The 14730-nt window shown below is 44.0% G+C and overlaps 1 protein-coding gene and 1 non-coding gene across 2 annotated transcripts in view; both read left to right on the forward strand.

The window, feature by feature from the left end:
- The window catches only part of TNPO3 (transportin 3), a 66534-nt gene that overhangs the window by 40485 nt on the left and 11319 nt on the right, over positions 1–14730 (forward strand). The window contains exons 9-16 of the mRNA XM_056573108.1: positions 2456–2563; positions 5646–5737; positions 6403–6542; positions 10809–11000; positions 12280–12371; positions 12890–12966; positions 13662–13722; positions 13867–14007. Of these exons, the coding sequence (XP_056429083.1) occupies positions 2456–2563; positions 5646–5737; positions 6403–6542; positions 10809–11000; positions 12280–12371; positions 12890–12966; positions 13662–13722; positions 13867–14007 (903 nt within the window). The remainder of the gene's footprint in view (positions 1–2455; positions 2564–5645; positions 5738–6402; positions 6543–10808; positions 11001–12279; positions 12372–12889; positions 12967–13661; positions 13723–13866; positions 14008–14730) is intronic.
- Positions 8199–8304, forward strand: LOC130268133 (U6 spliceosomal RNA). Its single transcript, XR_008843494.1, has one exon. It is a non-coding gene; the product is annotated as a U6 spliceosomal RNA (small nuclear RNA).

Genomic DNA, 14730 nt, shown 5'->3' on the forward strand with positions numbered 1-14730 from the left:
CAGTAGGTACTGGAAGGGTAAAGATTTTTTAACCCCTTAACCACCAAGGACGTATATTTACGTCCTTGGCTGGCTCCTTCGATATAACGCGGGGTCACGTGGTGACCCCCTGTCATATCGGGTTGGTCCCAGCATGTAACTGAAGCCAGGACCCGGGGCAGTGATTGCGGTGTTAACCCTTTAGACGCGGCGTTCAAAGTTGAACGCCGCGTCTAAAACGAAAGTAAAAGCTTCCCGGCTGCTCAGTGGGGCTGATTGGGACCACCACAGTGAAAATGCGGTGTCCCGATCAGCTAGGACACGAGCGGAGGTCCTCTTACCTTCCTCCAGTGCGTCCATTCGGCGATTGATTGTAAATAAAAATAAATATAAATGTAAATAAAAATCGTCCGTTCGGCGATTGATTGTAAATAAAAATAAATATAAATGTAAATAAATATAAATGAAAATGAAAATAAATATAAATGTAAATAAATATAAACATTTGTGGTATCGCCGCGTGCGAAAATGTCCGAACTATAAAAATATATAATTAATTAAACCGCACCGTCGGTGGCGTATGTGCAAAAAAATTCCAAAGTCCAAAATAACATATTTTTGAAAGCTTTTTTTAAAAATTTTTTCATGATATAAAAAAGTTATCAAAAAGTCCGATCAATACAAAAATGGTACCGCTAAAAACTTCAGATCACGGTGCAAAAAATGAGTCCTCATACTGCCCCGTACGTGAAAAAATAAAGTTATATGGGTCAGAAAATGACAATTTTAAACGTATAAATTTTCCTGCATGTAGTTATGATTTTTTCCAGAAGTACGACAAAATCAAACCTATATAAGTAGGGTATCAATTTAACCATATGGACCTACAGAATAAAAAGGTGTCATTTATACCGAGGAAAGTACAGCGTAGAAACGGAAGCCCCCAAAAGTTACAAAATGGTGTTTTTTCTTACATTTTGTCGCACAAGGATTTTTTTCCCGTTTCGCCGTAGATTTTTGGGTAAAATGACTGATGTTACTGCAAAGTAGAATTGGTGGCGCAAAAAATAAGCCATCATATGGATTTTTAGATGCAAAATTGAAAGGGTTATGATTTTTAAAACGTGAGGAGGAAAAAACGAAAGTGCAAAAATGGAAAAACAGGTGGTCCTTAAGGGGTTAATAGAACTAATTTACAAATCTGTTTAACTTTCTGGCACCAGTTGATTTAAAAAAATAATAAAAAAAATATGTTTTCCACCGGAGTACCCCTTTAAGTTAACAGTATGACAGACAATGTTGCCCTCAGACCAGAAAAGGTTGAGAATCTCCAGCCTAAAAAGTACTTGAAAAATGTATTGTTGGCAGATAATAGGATGATTTTTCAGATCATGAATACTGTATTTTTCGCCGTATAAGACGCACTTTTTCTTCCCCAAAACTGGGGGGGGAAAAACTTGGTGCGTCTTATACGGCGAATACACCCCTATCGCGGCGGTCCCTGCGGCCATCAACGGCTGGGACCCGCGGTTAATACAGGACATCACCGATCGCGGTGATGCCCTGTATTAACCCTTCTGAAGCGGCGATCAAAGCTGACCGCCACGTCTGAAGGGAAAGTGACACTAACCCGGCTGTTCAGTCGGGCTGTTCGGGACCACCACGATTTCACCGCGGCGGTCCCGAACAGCCCGACTGAATAGCCGGGTTAGTGCTTACAGGACACCGGGGGGGACCTTACCTGCCTCCTCGGTGTCTTCTCCGTTCAGGGATCCCCTATATGGCCGGCACTCTCCTTCCTCATTGTCGCGTACGTAACGACGTGATGGCGGCGACGGAGAGCGAGGATACCCGGCCAGCAGCAGAGACGTTCCGGAGCGACGGGGACGCGGCGACAGCGATGGAGCGACATCCAGGGCAGCGGTGACGGGTCCAGAGCGGCGGGGACATGAGTATTACCTCCTATGCAGTGGTCTTCAATCTGCGGACCTCCAGATGTTGCAAAACTACAACTCCCAGCATGCCCGGACAGCCAACGGCTGCCCGGACATGCTGGGAGTTGTTGTTTTGCAACATCTGGAGGTCCGCAGGTTGAAGACCACTATTGGGTTCAAAATCTTAATTTTTTTTAGATTTTGCCCCTAAAAATTGGGTGCGTCTTATACGCCGGTGCGTCCTATAGGGCGAAAAATATGGTAACCTTCCTTTAGGCTATATTCACACTTTTAGATTTTCAGTTGCAATGATTGAATACAAAGCCAGGAATGGATCTCAAAAGAGGTGACATCTCAAACTTTCCTTTTTTACGTGTCCACCATTTATGATCTGTTCCTGACTTTCTATTGAATAATTGCAATGAAATACCTAAAGGTGTGAACACAACCTCAAGGAAAGTGCAGGATTTGATCACATGTCGCCTATACACTCTCTTTCTGTTAGACCTTATGAGGACATCTTTACATTTTTGTCTTCCCAGGAGGGAGTTCCTGAGGACACAGATGATTTTGGAGAATTTCGTATGAGGGTTTCGGACCTAGTGAAGGATCTGATCTTTCTGGTGGGCTCTGTGGAGTGTTTCTCTCAGGTATGTTGTTAGAATTCCTGGAAGTTTATAAAATGACATTGTTTATGTCCTTATGGGAGCAAAAAGTCTTGCCTATAAATTATTGAACATTGTGTGCTTCCTACTTAACACTACAAAGTGTTTTTTTTTTTTTTTGTAGCAGTAACCAGAACTATTACCCCCCACCAAACACCCACCCACCCACCCACCCACCCCTTCAGTGTTCATAGCAAATTCATTGTTTTACTGTCTTATAGTGTCATTTCAATAAAAATTACTCCTGAGACCCGCTGTGATGGGAAGTGGGCAGCAATGCTCTCTGCTCTAGAAGTCTATGCAGAGAAACGTTTGGATCTCTCGACTGGCTGGAGAGCGCATTGCAATGGCGCCTGCTTCCCTGGCTAATAATTTGGGATAACAGCGGGTCTCAGGAGTGATTGACATGTCTGGTGTGATCAACAACTTTTGACATGTGATTGACATGTCAGAAGTTGTTTTTAATGCCAGTAATGCTTTAACCCCTTAAGGACGCAGGACGTAAATGTACGTCCTGGTGAGGTGGTACTTAACGCACCAGGACGTACATTTACGTCCTAAGCATAACCGCGATGCCCCGTGTCATGCGGAAGCGATGCCCCGTGTCATGCGCGGCTGATCCCGGCTGCTGATCGCAGCCAGGGACCCGCCGGCAATGGCCGACGCCCGCGATCTCGCGGGCGTCCGCCATTAACCCCTCAGGTGCCGGGATCAATACAGATCCCGGCATCTGCGGCAGTTCGCGATTAAAATGAACGATCGGATCGCCCGCAGCGCTGCTGCGGGGATCCGATCATTCATAACGCCGCGCGGAGGTCCCCTCTCCTTCCTCCGTGCGGCTCCCGGCGTCTCCTGCTCTGGTCTGTGATCGAGCAGACCAGAGCAGGAGATGACCGATAATACTGATCTGTTCTATGTCCTATACATAGAACAGATCAGTATTAGCAATCATGGTATTGCTATGAATAGTCCCCTATGGGGACTATTCAAGTGTAAAAAAAAATATAAAAAAATGTAAAAGTAAAAAAAAAGTGAAAAATCCCCTCCCCCAATAAAAAAGTAAAACGTCCGTTTTTTCCTATTTTACCCCCAAAAAGCGTAAAAAACATTTTTTATAGACATATTTGGTATCGCCGTGTGCGTAAATGTCCGAACTATTAAAATAAAATGTTAATGATCCCGTACGGTGAAAGGCTTGAACGAAAAAAAATTTAAAAAGTCCAAAATTCCTACTTTTTTAATACATTTTATTAAAAAAAAAATTATAAAAAATGTATTAAGTTTTTTATATACAAATGTGGTATCAAAAAAAAGTACAGATCATGGCGCAAAAAATGAGCCCCCATACCGCCGCTTATACGGAAAAATAAAAAAGTTATAGGTCATCAAAATAAAGGGATTATAAACGTACTAATTTGGTTAAAAAGTTTGTGATTTTTTTTTTAAGCGCAACAATAATATAAAAGTATATAATAATGGGTATCATTTTAATCGTATTGACCCTCAGAATAAAGAACACATGTCATTTTTACCAGAAATTGTACGGCGTGAAAACAAAACCTTCCAAAATTAGCAAAATTGCGTTTTTCGTTTTAATTTCCCCACAAAAATAGTGTTTTTTGGTTGCGCCATACATTTTATGATATAATGAGTGATGTCATTGCAAAGGACAACTGGTCGCGCAAAAAACAAGCCCTCATACTAGTCTGTGGATGAAAATATAAAAGAGTTATGATTTTTAGAAGGCGAGGAGGAAAAAATGAAAACGTAAAAATTAAATTGTCTGAGTCCTTAAGGCCAAAATGGGCTGAGTCCTTAAGGGGTTAATTAGTTGCCACCAGGCTTTTCTCAAGTAGTCACCCCTCTGTTTATCAGCAGACATGTCTGTGTTCTCTCAGTACTCAAAGGCTCCTCATCTTTACATTGTTAGTTTAAGCACTGAGCATCCCCTCTCTCTGTTGACACAGCAATCGCGCACATGTTACAGGGTTGATTCATTTTTCCATTTACTGTTGTAGTTGTAGTTTTGTAACAGCTGGAGGTCCACAGTTTGGAGACCACTGACTTATGCTTTCAAAGATCTTTGCCAAAACATGCTGAGAGTTGTAGTATATGTAATACATTTTTAATAGTACATGTTCTTCTAGTTCAAACATAGATATGTTGGTTGTAGACAATAAGGCATGCTGGGGCTTGTAGTTAAAGCACAGATAGTGGGGTAGGGTAACATTAAAAAAAAAACTGCTTACCTAGCCCAGATCCCCAGTTGGTCTACTGCAGATCCCATTCTCCTCTCTCTAAAACAAAGCAGCTGCTTCAGGACCTTCCTGCTCAACCAATCACTGGCCCAGACAGGACACCGCTGCGTCCACTGAATAGCTGAGCTACTGCTGGTCTGAAGCATAGAGAAGACACCATAGAGAAGGCTTCAGTGACATTGTCCACACGTGGACAGTGATGTTACTAGAGTTAATTTAGTTACACAATCTATCTGGATGGAATTGTGTAGTCTACTATGCTATTCCATCCTTCATTTTATTCTTGGGTATACTGACATATACCAGCCAGACTGAGGGCCAAAGACACTGTTCGGGCCTTTTCCTAACTGGACTCCTATGGAGACTTTAAGTGGTGTGTATGGAGCAAGTTGGTGCTTGTAAGGCACTCGTCACCAGGGTCACCTGTGTTATACGGCTTCACCTAATAAAATCATTTTTCTTTCGAATGACTATATTATGCCCCCCCCCCCTCCTCCTCAAAACCAAGAACCAGTAAAAGAATTTCAAGGGGGTTGCTACTAATATTGGACATCTCCACTCACACATAAGAAGGTCTGTGCTTTTTCTGTTCTCTGGATGAGCATGCTGGGTGAGAGATTATGGTGAAGATACATGAAACAGTTAAAGAGACTGTCTTTGTTGATCATAGCAACCAATAAAAGGACACCTTTTAATTCATGTTCTGCTTTAGAAAAATAAAAATGATGAAATGCAGATATGTGTCTACTTCCTCCCAACCCTTTTAGACAGTTTTCAAAAATTCCCCATGTGTTTTATTGTATCGACAGTTGTATTCTACCTTGAAAGACAGTAACCCACCATGGGAAGTCACGGAGGCTGTGTTGTTCATCATGGCTTCCATTGCCAAAAGTATAGACCCGTAAGTATCCTTCTGCATATAAAATTTAACAACAAAAGAAATATTATCCAGATTGCTGTAAAAAGAAAGAGAAAACAGCTGGGTGAAGTATAACAGTCATGTGGATCAATAGTGGTGTGTACCTTGCCTGAAAGAGTTACTCTGGTGAAAAACTTTTTTTTTTTAATAAATCAACTAGTTACAGATCGTTAAACAGATTTGTAAATTACTTCTATTTAAAAATCTTAATCCTTCCAGTACTTATCAGTTGCTGTATACTCCACAGGAAGTTCATTTCTTTTCTGTCTGTCTGACCACAGTGTTCTCTGCTGACACCTCTGTCCATGTCAGGAACTGTCCAGAGTTGGAGAGGTTTGCTATGGGGATTTGTTCCTACTCTGGACAGTTCCTGATATGGACAGATGTGTCAGCAGAGAGCACTGTGGTCAGGTAGAAAATAAATTTAAGCATACAGCAGTTGATAAGTACTGGAAGGATGATTTTTTTTTAATAGAAGTAAATCTTTTTTAAAAGAAGTAAATCTTTTTAACATTCTGGCACCAGTTGATTTAGAAAAATTAGTTTTTCACAGGAGTACCCCTTTTAAACGTATGTTTTTTGTTTTTGTGATCTGTGTATCTGTCTACTTTGTCCCTTATAGTCTAATTTCTTTCTTGTTATTACAGGGATAAAAACCTAACTTTAATAGAAGTGTTAGAAGGTGTGGTCAGGCTTCCTGAATCTGTGCACGTTGCTGTGCGTTATACTAGCATTGAACTGGTAGGGGAAATGAGCGAAGTCGTTGACAGAAACCCTCAGTTTCTTGGTGAGTCTTTGAATCCATGTTGTACTTATTTTCTGATTTTAGTTTTTACTTTTTATTAAAACCATATGATCTCGGTGTATCTTTGTGTTGCTTTACAGCATACTTGAGATCCTACCAGTGTACCTATGCATATTCTTGGATTGCTCATTCTATCTTTATTTCGGTATCGCCTCATTTGGGAACACAGAGACCATGGGTATTATGCTGCTGTCCACTAGGAGGCTGACACTAGGCAAAAAATGTCTGCTCCTCCCAGCAAGATATACACGCCCACAGGCACAGAGCTAATCAGTTTTAGCTTAGTGTCAGTAGGAGGCAGACACTGGTCTGGAGCTCTCGAGATCTGGTCTTTTTAATTCTTTATTCTCGTAAGGGCCTGTATTTAGTTTATTTTTTCTCCCTTTCTTTTCTTGTTTTTAGGTGGGTTGACAGAAGCATGGCACTACCCGATCGCCCCTAAATGCGACTAAGGGGCACTATGCATAAGAGTATGGGCTGTCAACCCCTTCTCGCCAACGGCCAGCTCCTGGCGGTAGTACCCTGAGTCCGGGTCCCCCACTTGACTCTGCCTGCCTTGCTGTGGCAGCTTGGCGTGATGCAGTGTCGCCATAAGCTGGCTGAAAACGTCAGGGTTAGTATAAGAAGATGAACCCGTGGGTGAGTATTAATTACATCCCCTACTTCCTCTAATTTTTTTTTCTAAAGTTCCTCCCTTATGCTTATTCTGGGGTCCCTTCCTTTCTAGGCCCAGCTCTTCAGCCGCCATTCCACGTGGCTGTGCAGGGCCGGACCTCCAGGCTTATACTATAGGATGCTCTGGCGGTCCCATGCTGCTGTGGACAGTGCTGTCCCCAGACACCCCCCCCCCCCCCCCCCTCACTTTCCCTGGGTCACATTCTCCTTTCTAGCTCAGTTTTCCCATGTGACTGCAGTGGGGGCTCATCGTGGTGAGGAGGGCTTGGTACATATGTCCGGGTCCTGTCATGTTTTTATTTCGGGATTTCTGTGCGCCCGCACAGCAACCCACCCCCTCGCACAATCACGTTTAACCCCCACGCGCATCGTATGACGCACACGGTTTGCGGCCAGATGCTGTATCTTGGCCACGTTCTATTCCAGCACCAGCTGCTGACTGCCCTGGTGTCATCTTGGGGCAGTGGGTCTCCGGTCCAAAGCGGCCAGGTGATTTCTCATTCGAGACGGAACCGACCGCGCCATGAGGCCAGTCCCCGGCCTGATCCCTCAGCGGCCTCTGTCAGTGCGGCCGGCACCCCATGCACATGGCCAGTCTGGCCGCTCCATGTTTTTAACCCCCCGACCCCCTCACCTTCTGTAGGCTGTTTTACGGCAGCTGTAGTGGGCTTGGTTCCCCTACAGGGCGATCTTTCCTCTCAATATAGTTATTGATTTAAAAAAATTCAATAAAAAATAAATAAAAAATTTGCTCATGGCTGCCTTACTCCCTCTAGTGGCTGAATATAAAATTACTGTACAGCTCTGTCTGTACAACTCGATTTGATACTGGGCCCCCCTCTAGTGGTCAAAAGTAGTTATTTCTACTGCATAGTTTTTTTTATTGGAATTTTCCCCTACATGTCAATTTGATTGCTCAGGCGTTCGCTCTGGCAGCACATATACTAAAATAATTAAATAATTAAATAATACAAATATGTTTAAATGAATATTGGAGCGATACAGAGAATATTAGCATGGTGCCTGAGCGAGGATGACACACACAATTTTTGATGCTTTTCATATGAATGTTCCCTCTCTTTCTTCCATCGCCCTATGCTTTGCCCCATATAGCAATATCTTTGGTTACAGTGCCCCCATTTGTCTAGACTCTCAGCCTTCAGAATGAGTGTCTTGCCATAAGGGGTTGTATCGGACAGATGTGTGATTGCCCCTGTCTGTTCCCTCCCAATTTTTTTAAGTGTTTGGCCTTGAGTCCGAGTGTTTGTGACATATACCCTTCCGTACTGTACTAATTTGCATTCATAACCGCAGACCTTGAGTTCGCACTAGGTGCTTGTAGCCCTTGTTCCTGAGCACCTGCTTGGGCTTTGATCCATTTCTCCGTAGCAACTTGTTGGTTGACTTCACAGGGGTAAGTTTTTATTTTATTTTACAGTGGTACAGACTTAGGGGTACTCAAGCGTGGCTCACCACACTGCCCTTACAGTCCCTTGGGGAATACCAAGTAACCTGGTGGCAGCCTGCCAGTTTCCTTTTTCATTGGTCACCCATAAAGAGTTTGGCGCGTTGTGGCACTACCTGTGCGAGGGGTGCCCAGCATGTGCAATGGATTCGTGGCAGCTTCCATGGAGTTAACGTAAGATGGACCCTCTGTAACACCCACGGTGAGCGTGGCATCGACACAGCTTCATTTCCGGTACTCCTGCGAGTGGAAGTTGACCGATGTACAATGGACCCTCTACGACTCCTGTGGGGAGCGTGATGCCTGCCGCATCCGCGGCTGCAGATCCGGTACCCCACTAGATGTGTGGGCAGACCGATGTAGCATGGGACCCTCTACTGCGCCCATGGAGAGCATGATGTCTCCCTCATCTGCAGCTGCAGTTCGGACACCACAAGTGAATGTTGCTGAAGGGGTGACCCTGCGTGTTCCACGGACTCTCTACACCATCCAGGGGAGCACACAACTGTCTTGAGTTTCCGGTCCCCCAGCTACCAATGGGTTTCTGACATCTGATGGTGTGAGCCTTATTTTCGTGTCTGGGAACCTCTGGTTTTGATGGCGGCTGCTCTGGTGTTGCTGGACACCTCCTCATCGACCGGATTGGTTCCCTTCGCCTCCCTCCGGGGCTGTGCAGACATAGCCTTGTGGCTGAGGGCCTTCACGGTCATTCTGGTCATCTTCGTATGGCCAGTATGCGTTTCCTTGCCAGGTTGTCCTGCTCATCGTACATTTTCCCTGCCTTCTGGCATACTCTTTTTGCGTTTCTCTTTCACCCGGTTCTCGCAAGGTGGTTTTGGGTCTCTCTATTGTACCTGAGCACTGGGTGGTCGGCAGTCTGGTCCAGCCCTGACCTTCTTTCTTGCGGGTCTGCCCTTGCGCTCAAACCCTTACACGGATCTTGTTTTGTATCTGTCTTCATCCTTTTCCAGCAGCCAGTAGGTGGCTACATAGCTGAGTGGTTACAACACTGGTCTTGCAAACCAGGGGTTGTGCATTTTATTTTTGGTTCTGCCCTCTGAGTCCTCTCTGTCTCTCTCTCTCTGTCTCTCTCTGTCTGTCTCTGTCTCTCTCTGTCTCTCTCTCTCTGTCTCTCTCTGTCTCTCTCTCTGTCTCTGTCTCTCTCTCTGTCTCCCCAGCTCGAATCTGCCATTGAGGCTACCTATCTGGCAGGGCTTACCCTTCGCGCCTCTTGGGTTCGTTTCTTTTCTGGAACTTGGCATGTTTCTCACCATGTTCACTTTGCTTGGATGCATCTCTGCTGGGGTTCTCGTCTTTCTCTTCCACGTGTTGGCCAGGCCTCAGTGGGCCTGCGTCTTCTGTCTTGTCTTCGGAGGTTATTTCCGCTCTACTGCCAGACTGGTGTTTGACACAGGGAGCCTCGGGGGCGCCATGTCTTGTCCAATTTTGTTGGCTTTCGGACCCGTCTTCAAGGTTCATTCCTTTTGGGTCCTAGCCCCTCAGGTTTTGTGGGTTCCGCTTGGTTGGTTTTCAGCTTCCGATTCCCTCTGGGCCTTGTCCATGATCCTGGGGACATGGATATTCTTCAGTCTCTGGACTAACCTTCCTTTTTCTGGCGGATGTTATTTCCACGCCAGGGACTGCTTTGGGACGTCCCATGTTCTCTGTGTTCCCCAATGAGGCGACCGAGAAAAGGAGATTATTTTTTTTTTCCTACTAACCGTAAAATCTCTTACTCGTAGCCTTCATTGGGGAACAAAGCACCCACCCAATTACGGTTCCTGGTCAGGTTGTTTGATACCACCTGTTACTTTCTGGTGTCCTTTGGACATGTCTCCTTTGTTGTTTGTGACACAACTTATTAGCTTTGTGCCTGTGGGCGAGTATATCCTGCTGGGAGGAGCCATCTTGTCTTTTTGCCTAGTGTACAGCAGCATAATACCCATGGTCTCTGTGTTCCCCAATGAAGAATGAGAGAGATTTTACTGTGAGTACAAAAAAAATCTCCTTTTTCATTCCAATAACTAAATATTCTTCTTTTAAGGTTTTTATTGTTGCAAATTTCTCAGCATACTATTGTAACCATATAAACTACATTCTCATTTCAGATGCGGTGTTAAATTACCTAATGAAAGGCTTGTGTCAACCAGCCTTGGCTTCCCCCTCTGCCAAAGCCATCCAGAATATTTGCTCTGTGTGTAGAGACCACATGGCACAGCACTTTACAGGACTTCTGGGGATTGCAAAATCCTTGGATTCTTTTACTCTGCCACCTGAGGCTTCTGTGGGACTTTTAAAAGGTGAGGAGGGGGGGTGGGTTGTGGTTGGTGAGAGCATTTTCTATCTATAGGGCTTGTTCACACGAGCAGATTTCTTTTCAAACCCTCAGCGTATCTCCCACTGTGTGTTTGCAAAAGGGCGGGGCTTCCATGTGCTACCTGCAGCAGATTTTCGCAGATTCTCCGCTGTTGAAAATTTGCCGCAGACCCCATTGAAGTAGATGGGGTCTGCAGCGGATTTTCAACAGAAGAGATTGCGCTGGCGAAAATCTGCTGCGGATAGTGCACGGAGACCCCACCCTTTTCAAACTCTGCAGGTTTGGAAAGAAATACGCTCGTGTGAATGAGCCCTTAAAAAGTTATCAGATTTCTGTTCAGCAAAGAAAATTAGAAAGATTCAATGTAACTAAAAAAATGTCCAATATATTAAATTTCCCTACCTTTTGGGGATTAGGATAAAATAACAAGCCTCGCTGGTGTAAACCTTGCAGGCATCCAGCCGTTTTGCGCCAGTCTCTACATGGCTATAGCAATGACGCACTTGTATATCCACTGTAGCCAATCACTGGCCTCACCTGTAAGACCACTGAAGTCAGTGGTCGGGTGCTGTGGGTAAGACAGATGAGGACAGGAGGAGTGAGGTTTAAACCAGTGAGACTATAGCTTGACTTGATATTTTATTACAATTCAAAGAGGTAGGGACATTTTTTATGTCATTCATTCCTTGTAATACATGAAAAATAATTGAATGGAATAGGGTACATATCCTTTTCAAGTATGATTGCAGCTGCTTGCAATTTTAATAAAACTGTTTTAAATTTGAGTTAAAAATGTTCTCGCTCTGCTTTTATGCATATTAGATGAGAATATAATTGTGTACAGTATAGTAATAGATAATATATGCAACTACTGTCCCTCTGGCCATATGGCTAGATTGACATTTTGAAGTTTCAGGACCTAAAGTCCCTTAAAGTTTACCTGTACAGCTAAACTCCCACCCGTTCTTTAAAGCGTGGAAAGACACAGGTCCATGTTCAATGGTCAGGTTGGTGAAGCAACCATAGGGCACCCATTGAGTGTAGTGCATGAGTCCTATTAACTAGAAATGGAACTGTGCATGGTACTCACTGGCTGTACTGTTGTCTCCGGCTGAAGCTCAGAATTACAGGTACATTGTTCCATTATTTGTGAACTGAAATTCAGTACCAGAATTATACAGATATTATGTATTGCACTTAATTTACATTAGTACAAAATGGTATTCCCATGATACTTACTTCCATCTCTGTACTCACTGTAGGCACAGCATTAGTCCTGACTCGTCTGCCTCTGGATAAGATCTCGGAGTGCTTGAGTGAGCTGTGTTCTGTCCAGGTTCAATCACTTAAAAAGGTAAGAAAGTCCTTGGATTTTATGTATGTTTGGCTGATTTTATTCAGCATGTAAAATTCATTTGCATCCTGTACCGGGCGCTGCCTCTGAGACAGGGACATAACCGCTGTTACACCCGCTCCCATAGACATGAATGGAGGGGGTGTGGTGTGATGTCACTAGGGGGCGTGGACATGATGGAGGCAGCTCCTGGTACAGAATGCCCGGGGCTGCAGCAAGATCACGGGGGTCCCCAGCAGCGGGACCCCTGCGATCATACAGATATCCCCTATGCTTTGGATAGGGGATAAGATGTACAAACCCGGAATACACCTTTAAATGAAGCAAACCTGCTGTCAGTTGTAGTAGATCTGCATGTTGTGTTTGCTTGCATGCAGTCACAATAAACAAAGCATTCACTATGAACCTTGGCTCTTCTGTTGGATTATTAAATCAATGTTTCTGCGGTATTACACTTAATATGTATTTATTTATTTATTTATTTACTTAACCTTGTGTGTGTTTGCTCTTTTGCTCAGCTTCTATCCCAAGACCCTAACAATGGTATATCCTCAGACCCCACACTGTTTCTGGACAGACTGGCAGTCATCTTCAGGTAATTCATTTATTTACATGTAGTTTCTTATTCATTGAAGTTGGAGGTTTATTTGGTCATATGTATGTTGACACATGTATATTTCTGATGAGACTGAGGACTATACTTAAAGCGTACCCGTCATATGCAACAAAATACATTTTTTTAAAAATATATCACTCAGTACCTAATTCTGACCATGTACATCAAATTTTTGTGTCTAGCACCTTTATTTTTTTTATATTTTTTATTACACTTTTAATTTAGCTCACTAGTCTGAATTCCTCTCAAAGGGGGGGGGGGGCATGGCCTCAGAGCAGATCTCCGCCCCCCTCCCTCAGTATGCTGTCTGCTCACATCTCCCATAGCATTAGCAAAACTACAACTCCCAGCTTGTCCTCACTGACAGTAGCAGGACACAAGCTGACAGTGGGAGGATTTTTCCTCATGCTGTGAGCCCTGCACTCACAGCTGTCAATCAAGGAAGTGTGTCTATGACATAGGTGATGACACATGGACACAGCAGGACTAGTATGTGTCCAAGCAGGCAGGGGGGGGCAGTTGTTTGACTGGCTTTTTCAGTATGAAATACTGAAAATTTTCTAATGAAAGCAATTGCAAAACCTATTATTTATACATGCTTTACAACATATCAAAAGTTTTTGTATCTGACAGTGCCCATTTAAACTCTTGCTTAAACTTTTTCTTATTTAAAGGCATACTGCTCCCACAGTGGAAAATGGGCAGACACATCCATGTCAGAAAGTCATCCAAGAAGTAAGTACCAAAGGTTGGCTTGCTATTTTTGCATGGGTCGATTGTTAGCACATGCAAATCTCCTGTTAAAGAGGAGGCACAGGGTGGTTTTCTCTTTTTTTATTTTTTTTTTATTTTTTATTTTATGTATTTATCTTTTCTCAGATATGGCCTGTGATGTCAGAGACGTTAAATAAGCATCGTGCAGATAATCGCATTGTGGAACGGTGTTGTCGGTGTCTACGTTTTGCTGTGCGCTGTGTCGGGAAAGGATCAGCTGCTCTCTTGCAGCCTCTTGTAACGCAGGTATTGTAGAATATCCAGCAGGCAACTTATTAGAGCAGACTATGTCCACTGTCCACAGTGTACATCAGTGTTTTTCAACCCGGGTGCCTCCAGCTGTTGTAAAACTACAACACCCAGCATGCCCGGACAACCTTCGGCTGTCCGGGCATGCTGGGAGTTGCAGTTTTGCAACAGCCAGAGGCGCCCTGGTTGGGAAACACTGGTGTAGTTTATTCTTTCTGCTCTCCTATTGTAATAATTGACTGTCTGACATAAGGAAGGCATTTGTGTATAGTGTGCATGATCCAAAATTCCTGCCAGTCTCTAGACCATTTCTTATTGCTGTGTGACTGTGCATTAAAGTCCTATTCATTGCTATGCCAGTTTTGCTACTATAGCTTGTAGGTCTGCAGGCTAAAAGCGGAGTGTGTTTGGGAGTTCAGGAGGAGGATTTTTTCTTCTAGTGGTCAGCGGGTGGTCTTATCTCATGATCATTATCACTAGAGATGAGCGAACTTACAGTAAATTCGATTTGTCACGAACTTCTCGGCTCGGCAGTTGATGACTTATCCTGCATAAATGAGTTCAGCTTTCAGGTGCTCCCGTGGGCTGGAAAAGGTGGATACAGTCCTAGGAGACTCTTTCCAAGGAATGTATCCACCTTTTCCAGCCCACCGGAGCACCGGAAAGCTGAACTCATTTATGCAGGAAAAGTCAGCAACCGCTGAGCTGAGAAGTTCGTGA

This window comes from Hyla sarda, chromosome 4 (assembly GCF_029499605.1).
Source record: "Hyla sarda isolate aHylSar1 chromosome 4, aHylSar1.hap1, whole genome shotgun sequence".
Classification (NCBI taxonomy): domain Eukaryota; kingdom Metazoa; phylum Chordata; class Amphibia; order Anura; family Hylidae; genus Hyla; species Hyla sarda.